At 40.2% G+C, this 13860-nt stretch overlaps 1 protein-coding gene across 1 annotated transcript in view; it reads left to right on the top strand.

The window, feature by feature from the left end:
- Nucleotides 1-12554, top strand: part of ITGA6 (integrin subunit alpha 6) — a 67353-nt gene extending 54799 nt beyond the window's left edge. Inside the window, exons 21-25 of the mRNA XM_090280762.1 lie at nucleotides 1071-1169; nucleotides 1268-1378; nucleotides 1476-1574; nucleotides 5954-6079; nucleotides 11693-12554. Coding sequence (XP_090136888.1) covers nucleotides 1071-1169; nucleotides 1268-1378; nucleotides 1476-1574; nucleotides 5954-6079; nucleotides 11693-11848 — 591 coding nt within the window. The 3' untranslated portion in view covers nucleotides 11849-12554. The remainder of the gene's footprint in view (nucleotides 1-1070; nucleotides 1170-1267; nucleotides 1379-1475; nucleotides 1575-5953; nucleotides 6080-11692) is intronic.
- The last annotated feature ends 1306 nt before the right edge of the window (nucleotides 12555-13860 follow it).

Raw genomic sequence — 13860 nt, forward strand, 5'->3', positions numbered from 1 at the left:
TTACTCATTTAAGATGTGCTGACTTTTTACCATATGCAGGTACTGAACTGGTGCTGGGGATACAGGAATGAGATTTGATCACTGTCTTAGGGCGCTCACAGTTTGGTGGGGAGGCAGAACGAAGAAAGCCTCTTTCTCTCCCTGGGTTCTAAGGTCAGAGTGGGAATACATTACCTTAATAAACTTAAAGTGAGGTAATAACACTTGCAAATTTTACACTTAAATTATTTTTTAAATATTTTATTTATTTTTAGAGGGAGGGAAGGGAGGAGAGAGGGAGAAAAATATCAATGTGGGAGAGAAACATTGCTGGAGACTGACCCTGCAACCCAGGCATGTGCCTTGATCAGGAGTCGAACCTGGTGACCTTTTGCTTTTATGGGATGATGCCCAACCAACTAAGCCATGCCAGTTAGAGCCACACTTAAATTATTTCTATGCCTTTGGTGACAGGAGAAGGGCAAAATTGTGGATTATGTGAATTTGGGAGGGTGTCCTCAAAGGGTTTGTACAATCATGAAGAACTGTAACTGAGCACAGGTCTGGCTGCCTGCCACTTCGAAAGCCAATACTCAAGAGGCAGGTGTGGATGTGAAGGGAAGAGGTTTACTCAGATGCCAGCCACCTGGACGATGGGGACTCTTGTCTCAAAGCCTATCTCCACCTCTCAGTATAGGCAAAGGTGTTTATAAGGGAGAGGGGGACAGAACAAAGAGGCCAAGGGACAGGGTGGAAAAGTTCTCTACATGCAGACGAGCACGGTCCATTCCTATAAGGACAGTGATGGTCTGGTGTGCCTCATCCTGGTGTAGTCGTTCTGGCTCCACAGTTGAAGGTCAGCGAACCTCCCAGGGCTGACAAGCCTGAAGGTTGGAGTCTCTATCTTTTGAAGTTAGTTCCTAGGATTCTTACACAAACATGCTCTTTATCTGTAGGCCACATATTAGTCAGCATTTACAGAAACAATGACAAAAGAATGGTGGGGTAGGTAATAATTTCCCACTATTACGATCCCCCACTGTTGGCAGAATTATGTTCAGTGAAATGATTTAGGATATATTTCTTTTCAGGAGTCGCACAACTCAAGAAAGAAACGGGAAATCCCTGAAAAACAGATTGACGATAGTAGAAAATTTTCTTTATTTGCTGAAAGAAAATACCAGACCCTTGTGAGTGTTTTTAAGAGTTGCGACTCTTTGACGGAGGATGGGAGGAAGGTCTTCCCAGCGCCTTGCATCTGAACCACTGCTCTTCCTTTCCTCTCCAGAACTGCAGCGTCAACGTGAACTGTGTGAACATAAGGTGCCCGCTGCGAGGGCTGGACAGCAAGGCCTCCGTCGTTCTGCGCTCGAGGTTGTGGAACAGCACGTTTCTAGAGGTGCGGCCGCTGTGAGGCTGTTCCCGGGAGGTCGTTTGCTACCTCCTAGGACATTTCTTACTTCCCTAATTCATTCGCTAACTTTGTCTCCAAACAGGAATATTCTAAAATGAACTACTTGGACATTCTCGTGCGGGCTTCCATTGATGTGACTGCTGCCACCGAGAATATCAAGCTGCCGCATGCGGGCACTCAGGTGAGACGTTCCCCAATCTTCATAGGCAGTAAATCACTCTTTCCCCTATCCCATGCCCACGGCTCGAGGATGAGCTGCTTTGACGCTTTTTTCACGGCACTGTTACTCCTATTAAGGAGAAATCAGATAACATCTGAAGGGACTGACACCCCATGCTGTATTTTAATAGAATCATTGAAAAAAGAAGTGAATCTGGGGTCATCTGATTCTGCCGTGCACACGGCAGTTTGAGAGCCGTTGGCTCAATGAAGTAACAGGTGCACCTCCCACCTCTATAGAATCCCATGTCTTAGACCATCCCTGATGCCGTAGCAGTTCATGGAGGACCCCCAGTGACGGTACTGTCACTGCTTTATGCTGCGGCTTGTGCCGCGTGTGGCCAGCTGCAGTGCTTTGGCGCTCTAGAAACGTGGCGGGGGGGGAGGGGGCGGGGAATGAGCCAAGGGGGAGCTGTTGTCAGCTCACTGGAGAGTCAGAGAAAAGGGCCTTGGGGGGACAGGTTCAGGGAGCTAGCCTGGGAAGAGCTGCCACTGCCCACTGCCCCCTGACTGCAAGCCTTGTGGGGTCCCCTTAGGGTGCAGGAGATGCATGCTTGTGGAGGAAGAAGTGGGGAGGGGAAAGGTACTGGTGTGCTCCCAGGAGCGAGAGCAGGCTGGGTCCTTCCTCTTGAGGATTTTAAAGACTGAGAGTTTAGGGGAGGTCTCAGGGGAGGATCTCAATAGAATATGTATTGGCTTTTCTAGGTGTGTCCTTTCAGGGATGTGGTCTCCACTGGGTGGTTGGCGCCAGAGCAGGGGTTCATCAGTCATCACAGCTGGTCCTGGCAGTATCACCTGCCTGGTTTTGCTGTGTTTGTGGACCTGGAGCTGAAATACAATTGAGGCCTAGATGTTATCTCTAGGGAGGAAAGGTCAGGGGCATCTAAACTGCTTGGCCAGCCATAGCCAGCAGAGGAAAGGCCACCATGGGGGCGAGATCTGGCACCAGTTTTGCCCATTGCTGGGTACTCTGGGCTTTCTTCCCTGGTGACAGTCTGTATCTGGCTGTAAATGGCTCGCCCAGCTTACTCAGCTTCTGTCTTTGTTTACTCATCCCACTGGCCATGGAATTTTTCTAGCTTCTTACTATCCTGCCTCATTAAGAATTCCATGGTCTAGGAGAAGGTGAATGAAGCCAAGGAAGGGGAAGAGGTTGTTTTTTGGTTGTACTTATATTCCCCACTTCATTCCTAAGGAAGTAGGAAGAGAGCATCTAAGCTGCCAAAGATAAAAGGAAATATAGTAGGTAGAAAAAGAGGTACATCCTTTTTCAGGGGACTGAGATTTTCTTTTTTTTGGCTCTAAATTCAGAGAAGAACTTCAGATGGGTCCTTTGATAAGATGGGTTTCTGATATGAGGAACATTCACTAAGGGGAATGTGTCTTTCATAGTTTTATAATAAACATGAAAATCCCTTCAGCAGGTGATTTCTTATACTGATACTTGGCAGCAGTGGAGGGTATTCCCTTACAGAGTGATGTAGGAGAGCGTCTGGCAGTGGGCCAGCTCACGTGTTCCAAACACTGCTCACTGGTGATGGGATTTAATGCATCAGCAGAGCTGAAGCCCCTTTCCGCTCACGGGCACTTGATGGATGAGGATCACATGCTCAGTCATCCCTATGGAAATGCCTAGGTTTTAATGAAACCGAAAAACATTGTTTTTGAAGTTGAAGTAAGCTCTACTCACCTTACTGTCTATCAGTAATAGTTGCTGTGGCAAGTGAGAAAAGGCTCCCCGGAGCTCTGGGGATTGCAGTTCGGAATTGGTCTCCCCTTACCCAGTTCTGAGGCTAGTGTTTCCTTATTCCTAATCCCAGCAGGAGAATAACAGTCATCATAAAACAAAACCAAAAACCCGCACTGGCTGGTGTGGCTTGGTTGGTTGGAGCATTGTTCTGTCACTGAAAGATTGTGGGTTTGGTTCCTGGTCAGGGTGCATACCTAAGTTGCAGGTTCGGTCCCCAGTCTGGGTGTGTAGGGTCCCTGGTCTGGTGTGTATGGGAGGCAGCTGGTTGATGTTTCTCTCTCTCTCTCCTTCCTCTCTCCCTGTATCTCTAAAAGCAATGAAAAAATGTCCTCAGGTGAGGATGGAAAAATAAACAAACCCTTCAATTGATAATAGAAGTAAACAAAATCTTGCTCACGGGCCTCTCACCTTCCTGGTCCCAGCGTGGCCTTGCACACAGACTCAGTTTGCAGAGCACGTCGGCCCTTTGAATGGGGAGCCCAAACCCTGCCTTTGGTCCTCTCAGGCTTTGCCCAGTACATTGTTTTGGGATTTCTATGAGGCTCCCAGTTCTGGTTAGAATGGTAGCCAGACCCGGGGCTTACTGCTCTCAGCTGGATGCCCACCTACCTACGCTGCCACCCTAGACTGCAAAATCAAGTTACCTCATTCAGCCAGGAAGCTGGCGGATTGTAGAATTTTGTGGGAGTGATTTCCCCCTATTATCAGCCATTTTAAAAGCTTTGGTGTACAGTGTGGTTATAATAAGGTTGATGCTTCTTGTCATGGACCAGTTTCCACTCTCCATGTCCAGTTTTATCAGAACTTATTCTTACAAATGAGGGTGGCCCTTGCAAGTTGTCACCTTGCCCCAAAGGACATGCTGTGTACCTTCCTTATGCTAGATGCATTTTAGAGTAGTCAGTTTACCAGTCACATCACCTATATTATTTCTTCACTGGTCTCATCAAAACCAGTAATCTTAAGAAAGGGTTGTTTTTGCCTTTCAGCCGGGACACCTGTGTAGGAAGGGAGGCAGAGGAAGTGAGCACGAGGCCCCTTCTGGGCTGGGAGGTAGGGAGAAACCTCACAAAGAGCAAAACAGGAAACCTGGTGGCTGGTAAAGGTGTTTACGCCTGCCCCTTATAGTCAGTGTAGTTGGCTGAAAATCTGAATGTGAATTCCTTCCTACTCAATATTTAAAGAAAAGCAGTTCTCTTGCTTTTTAAGTATTTTCTGAGTCAAATGGGGTTGATAGATGTTTCCTAGTGTAAGTTGAAAGGGAAGTACCTTAATGAAGAGATTTTCTTTTAAGACATAGTTTAGAAGTATTGGAGCACAGTGTAGGCATAGAGACAGCTTCAGGCAGCATCCCATGTTCAGTACTAACATAGAAAACTTGACTAAAATACTTCTCAGAAGTTAAATGCTCTCTCTCAGTTTTGTTCACTCTTTATAGTCTCAGAAATAGCAGAAACTACAAAGTGATAGAGCTCTCATCAGTATAGTTTACAGAATCATATTCATAGCAGTCACCAGGTCTTTTATGCTCTTTGGAAAAATCTCCTGGCATCACAGAAATGCACTTGAATTCTAAACCCATGTTAACTGAGTTGTTGTGAATTTCCATAAACAACTTTTTAGATTTGCAAATGAATGCTGTTTCTATGTGATTTGTGTTTGCCAATTATGAAATGTTTAGATGTTCACTTCTCATCAGCTACTCTGAGCTGCCTGAGAATGAATCCAGGGTCTAAACTGTCCATACACATTGTTGTACAAGGTGGCACAAAGCCGTTTCAGGACACTTTTTGTTCATGAGCATTCTCAGTTTGCTATCGAATGGAAAAGTTAGAATGGTATTGGTCATGCCCCTCCACCACTGTTTTTACATTTCACAGCATCTTTCAAATCTGAGTGAGGAATGTACGACAACTGTGCAGAAACTGGCCTTGTTATTTTCATCGCTGAAAACTAATTTTAAAAAAGTGTGAGCAGCCCTGGCTGGATAGCTCCACTGGTTAGAGTACTGTGCCAGTATTCCAAGGTGGTGGGTTCCATCCTGGTCAGGGCACATATAAGAATCAACCAGTGAACGCATAAATAAATGGAACAGCAAATTTATGTTTCCCTCTCTCTTTCCCTCCCTCCCTCACTACTTTGCTCCCTCCCTCTCTTCTATTCTCACTCTAAAATCAATAAGTAAAAAAAAAATATTTTAAGTGATCATTCTCAAAGATACCAGGTTATGTAGATGAAATAAGTTTGGCTCTGTATTAATAACTGTTGTAACTTGATGTTGATTCATTATACAATTTTACCTACTTTTGTTGATAACAAAACTTCTTAAGAGATTAAGTTGGCAAAGAAATAACCACTTTGTCAAAAACATGATCCAGCACTTCCCAGGTTCTGGGGAAAGATCTCCAAGGAATGCCTCTTGAAGCAATACTCCATCATTAAGGGAGAGGATCTTGCATCAAAAAGGCATCTCCTCCTTCCACAGGCTGCATTGTCTAAAGTGTGTCTGGAAGCATAATTATCACTACACATTCCTGATGGTGACTGTCTTCCTGTTTTATAATCATGTTGCTTTCTTGTATGGTCCATAGGTTCGTGTGACTGTGTTTCCCTCAAAAACCGTCGCTCAGCATTCAGGAGTCCCTTGGTGGATCATTCTAGTGGCTATTCTTGCTGGAGTTTTGATGCTTGCTCTGCTAGTGCTTTTATTATGGAAGGTAAGTTATATCTGGCATTTGAATTTTGTGATTATAAACTTTATTTCATGTTTTTTTAAATGCGAATTAACACTGATAGTATATATACATTTTTCATTTATTCCTTCTTCCCAACATTTTATTATGAACGTTTTCCAATAGACAACAAATTTGAGAATTTTACAGTGAACACCTGCATATCTACTTAACACCTTGTATTTAATGATATATTATTTATATGGTCTAAGAAGTTTCTTAAATGTATAAATTTTGGTGTTTTTCACATATAATTTAGCATGTTTGGCAGATACCAATTTTAAATTTTTTTACTACTTTATCATTTTCTCCATCTAAGATCAAATCATTTTTTAAATCTAAGCCAAATTGTTGGGTATCACACTAATCTGACTCTGTCTCCCTGCTAATTTCAACTTTTATAAAGAAATATTCATGGCAGCAATTGAGGTTTGTTATCATTGTAGCTAGGTTAAGAATGTAAAATTATGAATTTAATGAATAACTCCATCTCAAGGGGGTTATCACAGCCTATATATAACACAAAGAAGATTTGGCTTCAGTATGACGTTCTTCATTACAATTGGCTCTGCAGATGAAATGGAATGTCCTCCCCCTGCTTTCTACCAGTAAATAGTTTACACTACCAAAAAGTGTGTGTGAGATGGATGCAAACTTTTTGTTGCCAGAGACTATGAGCTGTAGATTTTGGATTTATTCTCAGTAATGGAGGCCCACAGTCCCTTATCAACAATTACCAATTACAAAAAAAAAAGAGAGAGAGAGAGAGATTTTGAAAACTGAGAGTTTGTAATGACTTCTTTGGCAACAAAACTTGACCTGATGTGAAGACAGGCTATTTAGAGTCTTTATCCTTTATTCATTAATTTTATTGCAGAAATATTAATGTTTTGGTTACTGTAGCGTTATGTATGTAGCATATTGCTTTTCTAAAATGCCAAAAACTCTAGATTTCCAAACATAACTGGTGCAGAGGGTTTTGGAAAAAGAATTACTAATTTCAGCCAACAATCTCCAGGATCAAACTACCCTTATCTTTCCCTTGGATCCAAGAGTATAATGGACAAGGGTTCAAGGTAGTCTCATTTTCAAATATTAGTCATCTCTTTTTTTGCTTTATTTTTCCAAGTAACTTCCTTTTGCCAATCTGAGATAATTTGCTGGTGTCCTCCAGATGGATGAGGGAAGCTTGATATCTGCTAATGCCAAGATTTCTTCTCTCATGGTACATTAGCCAGTCCTACCTCTGATGTTTATTCAGACAGTAGGTTTCTCTGGTTAAGTAAAACCAACCAATATAGGGAATGCCCTGAAAATTATTTTGATATCAATAACTGAATTTAAAGTTTGATATTTGAGGATGGCTTTCTTATGCTCTCTGGAAGAGGTCAAAAAGGATAGTCTCTTTTTTTTTGGAGCAGTTCTCGTTGGCAGTCCTTTTTTCTTTTTTTTAATCTTCACCTGAGTACATGCTTATTGATTTTAGCGAGAAGGAAAGGGAGGAAGAGAGAGAGAGGGAGAGAAACATTGAAGTGAGAGAGCAGCATTGTTAGGTTGCTTCTTATTTGTGCCCTGACCAGGACCAAAGTTGGGACCCAGGCATGTGCCCTTACTGGGAATTGAACACACAGCCTTTTGGTTTATGCGACGATGCTCCAACCAAGTGAGCCACACCATCCAGGTCTCATTGTTAGTCTTTAATGAGGGTGAGGCATAGCAGTGGGTTGAGAGTTAAGAAATCCAAGCTGTATGAACTTGAGCAAATCATTTCACCTCCCTGGGATACTGGTTTGCCTTAGCTGTTTAATAAGTGGGTTGATTTAGATGATCTCATTGTCTCGTGTTTTGTTTGTTTTGTTTTCAAGTACTCTTAACTCAGAAGTGAGCTCTAAATACCTACAACCCTTGCATGAAAATCATTTTTATAACTTTACAGACACCCTTCTTTCTGAAACAATTTGTTTTTATGTACTAAAGAAGTCATTAGAGCTTTAGGGCCAGAAAGGACTCTGGTTCAGTGTACTTGAAACTGGGGTTTGCATACTCACATACGTGCCAAGACTAAGCAGGTGGGGCTAAGGCGAGCATCCCCACTTCAACCAGACGAGTTCTGATTTTATCTGCTTTAAATACTGGGGTTCTGCATAGGATTTTGTTACGAGGTAAGAAAGGCCTCCAGGCTGGTCCAATCACCTTCATTTTGCAAAGATGCTCATGCCTACGGATATTAAGAAGGTTACCAAGTTGAAGGCAGGACCAGGGCTTTTGGTTCCTGGTTTCTTTCTTTTCCTACCCTATTTACTCGCACATGTTACTGTAAGTTGGTTGGGAGTGTTCGCTGTGTACTAAATTGAGTGTCACAAATATCAAGAAAAATAGTCTAGAGCAACACTGCCCAGTAAAACTTTCTGTAGTCATGGAAATGTTCTGTGGCTACACTATCCATTATGGTAGCGTCCATATTGTACAAAGCAGATCTGGATTTTTACCTTCATGAGTTGCCAGACTTGGAAGGAGAATTTGGAGGAAGGACAGAGATTTATTTGACCATGTTATATTTCAAAGGGCAGTTCCATGGCCTTAGGAACTAAATAAAAGTAAATAGAGAAAGTTCTCCATTGCTGAATGAAGGAAGTTATAGTAGAAAGTGGAATTATATTTTGATACTCATTTCGAGTACCTAACCTGAGGAGCATAGGTTCCTACCCCTTCAGGGTTACATGGTGGTTCAGAATTTGGGAAAATAACTATAATCGTTCTTTCATGATGGTATATTTGAATTAATATTGTGATTCACCCCACTAATTCAAAGACCTCAACTAGATGCCATTTGTTCCCTAAAATTTACTGGGAAAAGCAGAAAAATACAGTATCTTCTGTTTGTGTGTGTGTGTTTGTGTGTGTGTGCACTACATCTTAGAGAATTTATTGTTTTAACTTTTTGCCTCAATAAGCTATAGAAAGCCATCTTATTTCTATTTTAGGGTATATTTTTCTGTAAGAAGAAACCACTCAAAGCTATAATCAGATGTATATATATTTTCCCTTTTAGGATGATCTTTGTCGTCAAGATTTCTGTTACAGATAGAAGAATCAGCTGACTAATGTCATCCATATAAATATTTGACCAGAGACCAGGGTAACAGAGTCGGGTTGATTGCTGTCCCAAAGTATCATAACACAGGGGCTGTTCACTTTTGGTTGATTTATAGTGGTCTCTTTGCAAACAAGCTATGAAGAGGAAACAAGTTAAAATCTGAGATATTCTTTGTTTAGCTCTTCACAAAACTGTAAAACTGACTAAATACCTTGCTTCCTTATAGTGTGGTTTCTTCAAGAGAAATAAGAAAGATCATTATGATGCCACATATCACAAGGCTGAGATCCATGCTCAGCCGTCTGATAAAGAGAGGCTTACTTCTGATGCATAGTATTGATCTACTTCTGTAATTGGTAATTGATCAATGTTTTTTAATTGCTAGCTGTGGGACCTGCTATGGTTGTGGTGGCTAACTTTAAGAGCAACAGCTGGCTGTGTGTGTCCCATTAACAGATGTTTTCAAATGTCCACACTGGCTTGCCTTGCTTGGATTTATTTTATTTATTTCACTTGAAAGCCCAGTTTTCTTTTTTAATGCACAAAGAATTATTCGTTGCAGGTGAGTTATTTATTTTGTGTTGTTACTGTTGTTAAACATCCCCCATAGCAATGAAGAAGGCTGCAATCTACATAGACACAAAAGGAGGCTTAGTAGCCCCGTTTGTCACATGCTGTTAATTCAGTATGCAGCATCCCACTTGGAATTTCAAAGATGCATAAGAAATAATTCCCGATTTCTTATCCATTTTGGAATTTCCTACAGATAGACGCTTGTGTTGACTGCCTGATTAACCCGTTGCATGTTGGAAATGTGGTGTTTCTCTCGATGAAAAGGCTTTCTTGCTGTCATCTTTTTGTTCTCCTTGCTATAATGTGATGGGAGAAGGCTCGGAATGCTTTTATTGTTGCTTAGAAATTGTCTTATGCTGGCAAAGCATGCACCTTCCTTTTCCTGCATATCTACCTCAGGTCAAAGACCATTACAACAAACTATGACTGTTGGCATAATGGACATTACAGCCAATTTCAGAAGATAATTCATTACCAAAGTGACCTTCAGTATACAAAATTTTAATACGAAAGTGCTCTGGACAGTTTTTATTTCAATATGTTGTAATGGAGTTTGACCTTGTTTCATATTCCTAGAGATTTGATTCAACCTTGAGTCTCAGTTGATTTTAAGTTCATGTTTTGCTTCTGTTGCTTGTAAATCCATGGAAACAGGAATTGGCCATGATTCCTTTTTCCATTTCCGCGGGATTGAGAGGACAGAACTACTCCTTCCCACGGCACTGTCATGATGAATTCCAGCATTTCCATTCCAGTGTTCCATGTCACCCTTCATTTCCTTCTTTATTTAAATGGGGCAAGAGTCACATTTTCTAATAGATAAGTATTTTGGCTTTTTTTGCACAAAGTAATAAAGGAGTCCATGTAGAAATGGCCTTAGAACAAAATTTCTTGGTCCATTATTCCTATTGATGCAGTGATAACTATACATGTAATTTTGTTTTGCCCCATGACATTTTTATAACATAAATTCATTCAACATAAATGTTCTGTTTCTGTTGAGTTCACATAATAAACACATTAATCAACCATTCTAAGTCCCTTCCTCATACTTCTATCTGCATTTTTTAATTGAAAACATCTTTTTTTAAAAGGCACATATATTTTATTCATTTAAAATTTTCAGTCTGATTTTTAAAATACCCAGATATGGTCTCACTAAAAATCTACTTTGAATCAGATTGAATATTTTATTAAAAAGTGAATAAAATATATATTGATTTAAAAAAGAGAGAAATTAGGCAGTGCTCTGAAATTCAATCTAGCGATACTTTCCTCAGGTTCTCCATGGCACATGATTTTATTGCAGGACAGAGTTCCTACATGATTTTTTAATGAAACAGTTTAATTTGGAAGCACAGCAAGTCCGGGCAGTGCATACTGCCTTCTGTCTACCAAGGGAGGTGTCCTGGAGCCTCGGAGGAGAGAAGATTAAGTCGACCCATTTGAACACTGGCATATTCAAACTGTAATTTGTATAATATATGTGACCTGAGTTTCCTTTTGTTAGCAGGAGAGGGGCATGACATAATCTTTGGTTTATGACCTTTCAAAAATTGTTTCTCAAAATGATGTTTGAATAATCTAAAAGTCAGGTCTTTTACATGTAGTTTTGTGATTATTAAAAAATGGAAGCACTGTTTCATAAACTTTAATTTTAGTAAGGAGATAGCTTACATTTTGTTTCAAAATGTAAAGACAAGATGGAAAATATGGACTTCTCTTCTAGTCGTTACATCTAGTTTTCTTTTCCATTTATCCCCACTGGCTTTCAGCCTATTAGTTCTTTCTTAAAAGAAAACCATGTTTTTCCTCTGTAGTCCAGAGTTAGGCATAGCTGAACAGAAAGTTCAGATATTCCTGTTTAGTGCACTTGCTTTCTTTGAGATTACTCAATTCGCTTCTGTTTATCTTCCCTCCTTCTCCAGTGTGGATTCTTCAAACGCTCTAGGTACGATGACAGCATTCCCCGTTACCAAGCTGTAAAGATCCCGAAAGAAGAGCGAGAGATCAAAGATGAAAAATATAACCTGGAAAAAAAACAGTGGATCACACGGTGGAATGAAAATGAAAGCTACTCCTAGGGGGGTCAGAGGAGCCTTCTCCCAGGCTGCTTTTTTTTCTCCCCAACTCAGAAATTTAAATGGTTTTAAAGCCCGATACCCGAATGTTGATTTCAGACAGACTACACATAGTACGAACCTACAGTTTTAACTGCTGTGGACATTATTACGTAGCCTAAGGCTTCTGTTTTGCACAGCCAAATGTAAGACTGTTGGAATGGATTTTTCTTTTCACTGCCTTTTTTTCCGGGTTGCCTTTGTTTTCGGTGTGGCTGGCTCACTGTGCCGGGGAAGGGCCTGCCCAGTTGCCCTCATCTGACATCTTCCCAAGAGTGTAGCTGGAAGACGGCACCCACAGTTACTGTGCCAATGGGGTGACCGTCAGCTCTGCCTTGGCAAGCATCTTCCCACAGGACTGGAGAACCTGCAAGTTAACTGCCCCCCATCACAAGACAATGCCGTAGGGATATTGTGTTTCAATTTAAAGTGCTATCTTAAATGTGCAATAGAAGGTGATGTTGCCATCCTGCCATCTGTTCCCATTTCCTAGGTGTGTGAATGCTTGTTCACACCAAATACATCCAGGCTTCATTCTCCCTTTTCACTAAAATACACAGGTGCGACAGACTTGAATGCTAGTTATACTTATTTGTATATGGTATTTATTTTTTCTTTCTTACAAACTGCTTTATTATTGACTAACAGGCCAAAGATTCTCCTGTTTATCCTTCAGAATTAGAACATGGGAGGTCAATGGTATGACCTAAAGTATTTACTGCAGAAAAAAAATAATTCTTTATAAATGTACCAGAGAGTTGTTATAATTTCCAGAGAAGATTAAGTTATTAAAACATCTTCCTTCATGACAACCCTTACCCTTACCCTGTCCCTCCAAACCCCAAAGATTTGCTTAAGAAATAGGATTAACTGTTAGATGTTTAATCCTTAACAGATATCAGACATTTTTGAGTTTAGAGCCCTGTGTGATAATTCTGAATTTCACACTATAACTTTGAGGAACTCTTGGAAATATTGGGTTTGTTTCTTGACCTTCCGTCACTGCTGTATATACAGGACTTGAAAGAAATGGGGAAGGCCTATGGCGGATCCAAGGCGATCCAGTGGAAGACTACTGAATACCTGATACCAAAAGTCAGACTAGAACATCATGCTTTTAAGTTTTAAATATTATTGGAATTGCTTAATGTGAGTCAGTGTTTTATTTTTTTGCTGTGTTTCCTCCCCTATCTATATTCCCCAGATTACTTTAGGACTATTCTAACAAGAACTTTAAGTTGTTTTTTAATTCTAAAAATGGAGGATCATAGGAAGACATTTTTCTGTACACTCAATAGAGATTGAATAGATGTGAAAGTCAAATTTAAAAAAAATTACTGTGCTTCAAAGTGTTAAGTTATATGGGGAGCAACAGCAAACAGGTGCTAATTTGTTTGGATGTAGTATAAGCAGTGTCTCACTTTTTTAAAAGAACAAAATACAGCTATGTGCCATTGTTGCTTTGGAGTTTTATTTTATTTTATTTTATTTTTTTTGGAAATCTTAAACCCTTAAGATACTAAAAACATTATTCTAGTTGTACTTTGGAATTTCCATCACAAAAATTATTTTACAAATGGTATTTTGTTTACAAAAATCTCTCAAGAACAGGTCATAACAGTGTCTAAAATCTCAGTTTCTTGCTTAGGTAACTTGGAACCTCATGCACTGGCTTTGTAGGTTGCTGAGAAGCTGATATTTTGAACATGTTTATAGACCTTTGTTATAAAAAAGAATGTCCTTGAAAAAGAGGTGGGGAGGGGGTGAAAGGGTAGTTTGACCACAAAGAAATGAGAATGTAGTGATGTTTAAATCTATAATTGTGAAAAGTGTCATCTCAAGTCAAGTCACTGGTCTGTTTGCATTTGATACATTTTTATACTAACTAGCATTGTAAAATTATTTCATGATTAGATACCTGTGGATATTTGTATAAAAGTGTGAAATAAAATTTTTTATGAAAATGTTCATTGCTT

Source organism: Furipterus horrens, unplaced genomic scaffold (assembly GCF_987537825.1).
Source record: "Furipterus horrens unplaced genomic scaffold, mFurHor1.1.pri manual_scaffold_1, whole genome shotgun sequence".
Lineage (NCBI taxonomy): Eukaryota > Metazoa > Chordata > Mammalia > Chiroptera > Furipteridae > Furipterus > Furipterus horrens.